This window comes from Rana temporaria, chromosome 5, assembly GCF_905171775.1.
Source record: "Rana temporaria chromosome 5, aRanTem1.1, whole genome shotgun sequence".
Lineage (NCBI taxonomy): Eukaryota > Metazoa > Chordata > Amphibia > Anura > Ranidae > Rana > Rana temporaria.
The window spans coordinates 329,692,376-329,698,375 of record NC_053493.1 but is presented as its reverse complement, the minus strand read 5'-3'; the positions used below and the strand labels follow the sequence as shown (position 1 = coordinate 329,698,375).

General features: G+C 48.9%; 1 protein-coding gene across 1 annotated transcript in view; it reads left to right on the top strand.

Moving 5' to 3' along the window:
* The first annotated feature begins 354 nt into the window (after nucleotides 1–354).
* GGH (gamma-glutamyl hydrolase) overlaps nucleotides 355–6,000 on the top strand; it is a 59,048-nt gene continuing 53,402 nt past the window's right edge. The window contains exon 1 of the mRNA XM_040354268.1: nucleotides 355–702. Coding sequence (XP_040210202.1) covers nucleotides 408–702 — 295 coding nt within the window. The 5' untranslated portion in view covers nucleotides 355–407. The remainder of the gene's footprint in view (nucleotides 703–6,000) is intronic.

Here is a 6,000-nt window from a genome sequence, read left to right as displayed (position 1 = left end):
TGACCACGCATTGCACATTTTGCCCCATGATTTAGAATGGTGGGCAGAGCTGTGAATGGGCTCTAACTGGTAACAGCAGGACCAATGACTGGGGAAAAGGGGGATTTGTTTATTTTTGACTGGCGCAGCTGTGCATAGCAACCAATCGGCTTCTAACTTTCACTTTCAAAGCCTATAGCAGCTGATTGGTTAGTATGCAGAACTACGATAGATTTAGTAAATATGAATTGTCCGCCTGTCTATCCATCCTCCTCCCGCCTTCCTATCACACCTCCACGTCCCGCCTCAGCCAGTGTGATGGTGGGCGGATCCCAGAGCGGACAGGTCGGTGAATGACAGCGGGGCGGGCTCAGCAGACAAGGAGGACACGCCCTTTAGCCTCCATTGCTGTCAGGACGGTCCCTCTGATGCAATGCGGGATTTTTAGTTGTGAATTCGGGCGGTGGAGGAGGAGAGGGTGGGAGGGATGTGTACCCTCCCGGTATCCTCAGGACTCGGATCTGTATAGTCTCTGTGTTCTCCCTGCTGGGAGGCTGTGCTGGCCGCTGCCGCCTGTCAGGAAGGAGAAGATCCTCCGACACTCCGTCACTATGGGCTCGGCTGGACTGATGATGATCCTGGTTGTTGTCTTCCTCTTCTCCCGATCCTGGAGCTCGTCTGTGATCAGCGCCGACCCTCCCATCAATGACAGCCCGGTGATCGGTGAGTGGGGGGGGGGGGGGGGGGCAGGGACCATCATTAACCTCTTCTCTGCTCATCATTGTCCTCACTCCTTCTCATGACTTCTCACCTAAACATCAGCTTTACATGCTACAAAATCACCCCACAAACATAGGATCATTTATTAAGCAGAAGCCCTAGAGCAGGGGTCTCCAAACTTTTTACTTCGAGGGCCACATTCTATATTTTACACATATTCGCGGGCCGGAAACATAATTTATAAATAAATCCACAGTAGAAGAAGAATAGAATAGAATTTGACTTACTGCTGACAGCAAGATTGAATGGTGCTCCTCTATTCTTTGCTGGCACCTAAACGCTGGAGCATCATGCAGCGGGGCTAAACTTCCAGCGTGCATGAGGCTTTACATCCGTGTCACCATCATCTGTGTCCCCATCAGTCTCTCCATTCATCTGTGTCCCCATCTGTGTCCCCATTCATCTGTGTCCCCATCAGTCTCCCCATCCAACTGTGTCACCATCATCTGTGTCCCCATCAGTCTCCCCATTCATCTGTGTCCCCATCAGTCTCCCCATCCAACTGTGTCACCATAATCTGTGTCCCCATCAGTCTCCCCATCCATCTGTGTCCCCATCAGTCTCTCCATTCATCTGTGTCCCCATCTGTGTCCCCATTCATCTGTGTCCCCATCAGTCTCCCCATCCAACTGTGTCACCATCATCTGTGTCCCCATCAGTCTTCCCATTCATCTGTGTCCCCATCAGTCTCCCCATCCAACTGTGTCACCATAATCTGTGTCCCCATCAGTCTTCCCATTCATCTGTGTCCCCATCAGTCTCTCCATTCATCTGTGTCCCCATTCATCTGTGTCCCCATCAGTCTCCCCATCCAACTGTGTCACCATCATCTGTGTCCCCATCAGTCTTCCCATTCATCTGTGTCCCCATCAGTCTCTCCATTCATCTGTGTCCCCATCAGTCTCCCCATCCAACTGTGTCACCATAATCTGTGTCCCCATCAGTCTTCCCATTCATCTGTGTCCCCATCAGTCTCTCCAATCATCTGTGTCCCCATCTGTGTCCCCATTCATCTGTGTCCCCATCAGTCTCCCCATCCAACTGTGTCACCATCATCTGTGTCCCCATCAGTCTCCCCATTCATCTGTGTCCCCATCAGTCTCCCCATTCATCTGTGTCCCCATCAGTCTCCCCATCCAACTGTGTCACCATCATCTGTGTCCCCATCAGTGTCCCCATTCATCTGTGTCCCCATTCATCTGTGTCCCCATCAGTCTCCCCATCCAACTGTGTCACCATCATCTGTGTCCCCATCAGTCTCCCCATTCATCTGTGTCCCCATCAGTCTCCCATTCATCTGTGTCCCCATCAGTCTCCCCATTCATCTGTGTCCCCATCATTTTCCCCATCCATCTGTGTCCCCCATCCATCAGTTTCCCCATCCATCTGTGTCCCAATCCATCAGTTTCCCCATCCATCTGTGTCCCCATTCATCTGTGTCCCCATCCACCTGTGTCCCCATCAGTTTCCCCATCCACCTGTGTCCCCATTCATCTGTGTCCCCATCAGTCTTCCCATTCATCTGTGTCCCCATTCATCTGTGTCCCCATCCACCTGTGTCCCCATCAGTTTCCCCATCCACCTGTGTCCCCATTCATCTGTGTCCCCATCAGTCTTCCCATTCATCTGTGTCCCCATTAGTCTTCCCATTCATCTGTGTCCCCATTCATCTGTGTCCCCATTCATATGTGTCCCCATCAGTCTTCCCATTCATCTGGGTCCCCATTCATCTGTGTCCCCATTCATCTGTGTCCCCATCAGTCTCCGCATTCATCTGTGTCCCCATCATCTGTGTCCCCATTCATCTGTGTGCCCATTCATCTGTGTCCCCATCAGTCTTCCCATTCATCTGTGTCCCCATCATCTGTGTCCCCATTCATCTGTGTCCCCATTTATCTGTGTCCCCATTTATCTGTGTCCCCATTCATCTGTGTCCCCATTCATCTGTGTCCCCATCAGTCTCCGCATTCATCTGTGTCCCCATCATCTGTGTCCCCATTCATCTGTGTCCCCATTCATCTGTGTCCCCATCATCTGTGTCCCCATCATCTGTGTCCCCATCCATCTGTGTCCCCATCATCTGTGTCCCCATTCATCTGTGTCCCCATTCATCTGTGTCCCCATCAGTCTCCGCATTCATCTGTGTCCCCATCATCTGTGTCCCCATTCATCTGTGTCCCCATCAGTCTTCCCATTCATCTGTGTCCCCATTCATCTGTGTCCCCATCATCTGTGTCCCCATCATCTGTGTCCCCATCCATCTGTGTCCCCATCATCTGTGTCCCCATTCATCTGTGTTCCCATCAGTCTCCGCATTCATCTGTTTCCCCATCAGTCTCCCCATCCATCTGTGTCCCCATCATCTGTGTCCCCATCATCTGTGTCCCCATCATCTGTGTCCCCATTCATCTGTGTTCCCATCAGTCTCCGCATTCATCAGTCTCCCCATTCATCTGTGTCCCCATTCATCTGTGTCCCCATCACTCATCAGGCTATCCCCAAAAATTGGTGTCCCCATTAGAGCCCCCCCATCATTTATCCGAGTCTCCCTGCACATTTGTGTCCCCATCACAGCCCACCCCCGCCTGCATATTTGTGTCACCATTAGAGCCATCAGCCCCCCTCCTCACATGTTTGTGTCCCCATAAAAGCCACCAGCACCCCCACATTTGTGTCCCCATCAAACCCCACAGATATTTGTGTCCCCATCAGAGTCATCCCCCCCCCCCCCCACATTTATGTCCCCATCTGAGTCATCACCGCCCCCATATTTATGTCCCATCAGTCATCAGCCCCCCCCCATTTATGTCCCCATCAGTCATCAGCCCCCCCCCCCCACATGTATGTCCCCATCAGAGTCATCAGCCCCCCCCACATTTGTGTCCCCATCAGAGTCATCAGCCCCCCAACATTTGTGCCCCCATCAGTCTACAACCCCCCCTCCACGTGTGTCCCCAGCAGAGTCATCAGTCCCCCAAAATTTGTGTCCCCATCAGTCTGAAAAACCCCCTCCACGTGTGTCCCCATCAGAGTCATCAGCCCCCAGATGTTTGTGCCCCATCAGCGCCATTCAACCCACCCCCACACAAGTGTATCAGCCCCCCTCCTTGCATGTGTCCAGCGCGTCTCCACTCTCCATCACTGGCTGTGCACTGCAGACCTGCTGCATCTCCCGACTCCCGCCCCGCTGGTATTACACACTCGTTACTGGTTAACAGCGAGGCGGGAGGCGGGAGCAGGGAGGCGGCAACAGGTCTGCCCTAAACACCTCATTGGCTGCTGGGATGCCGTGGTCCCAGCCAGCAGCCAACACACACAGTGAGACGCCGGGAGGGATTGCGGGACCTGCGCTGCATATTGCCTGGGGCGAATATGCAGCGCAGGTTTCACAACTAACAGGGGAACTAAGGATTCACACTGCGGGCCGGAATAAATGGCCTGGCGGGCCGGATGTGGCCCGCGGGCCGTAGTTTGGAGACCCCTGCCCTAGAGAATAAAATGATGGGTGTTGCAATATGTCGCACAGTATTTGTGCAGTGGTTCAAATCCCAATTTTTTTGGGGAAAAAATACACTTTTAATGAATTTTAACGTACAAAAACAATAAAATAACCAATTGTTTGATAAATTATAAAAGATGATGTTACCCCAAGTAAAGGGATACCAAACATGTCACACTGTAAAAAATTGTAGACAATCGTTGAACAGCACCAAACTACGGGACCTAAAAACCTACACAGGCAACGCTTTATAAGGCTTTACAGCAGCGGTTCTAAACTCTTATCCTCAGGACCCACTAACAGGCCAGGTTTTATGTATTACCTTGAGGAGATGCAGACTAAAATACTGCAATCACTGAGCAGCAAATAATATTACCTGTCATGTATTCAGTTATCTTGCAAACCTGGCCTGTTAGTGGGTCCTGAGGACAGGAGTTGAGAACCACTGCTCTACAGGTTACCAGTTTAGAGTCACACGTGAGGTCTGGCGCTAAAGTTATTGCGATCGCACTGATGTTTGCGGCTATACCTCACATCTGTGGTGTGAACGTCCTTTACATATGTGTGCGTGACATATGTATGATTTTTGCCTTTGTGTGCGATCAAGGGGAGACAGGGGCTATATATATATATATATATATATATATATATATATATATATATATATATGTGTGTGTGTATGTGTGTGTGTATATATATATATATATATATATATATATATATATATATATATATATATATATATATATAAATATATATATATATATATATATATATATATATAATTTTTTTTTTTTTATTTATTTTATTTAACCACTTGTGATCACTTATACCCCCCCTTATTGATGAGGCCAATTTCCAGTTTTCAGCGCTGTCCCACTGTGAATGACAATTGCACGGTCATGCAACACTGTACCCATATAAAATTATTATATAAAAAAAATTCACACGAATCATGGAGCTTTCATTTGGTGGTATTTAATAACTTCTGTTTTTTTATTTTTTGATAAACAAACAAAAATAGACCGAAAAAAATAAAAATAGTTTTTATATTTTGTAAACAGGTAATTTTTTATTTTTTTTCCTTCACTGATGTGCGCTGATGAGGTGGCACTGATAGGAGGCATTGATTAAAGCGGTTGTATACCCGCATTGTTTTTTTTTTATTTACACCTGTAAGGCAAAAGCCATAATGAGCTAGTATGCACCGCATACTAGCTCATTATGAAATACTTACCTTAAAACAAGGTAGGGAACTTACCTGGTCCACGCCGAGCGAGATGTCATCTTGCTCTGGTGTGTCTTCCGGGTATCGCCGCTTCAGCGTTGTGATTGGCTGGAGCGGCGATGTCACTCCTGCGCATGTGCGCGGGGAGACTGCAAACCGGCAAGGTCCGGCGGCTGCCGGCCCTTTAGCCGAGGATCCCCGCTGTGTATGCGCCGCTGCAATAAACGGCGCATTGCGAGGGGATTATCTCCTAAACCGTACAGGTTTAGGAGATATTCTTTATACCTACAGGTAAGCCTTATTATAGGCTTACCTGTAGGTAAAAATGATAAATTGGGGTATACAACTACTTTAAAGAGGAGTTCCACCCAAATTTGGAACTTCCTCTTAACCCACTCCTCTCCCCCTTACATGCCACATTTGGCATGTAATTTTTTTGGGGGGGGAGTGGGGGCTTCAGCAAGAGTGGGACTTCCTGTCCCACTTCCTCCTTCCTGTAGGCGACTAAGCTTAA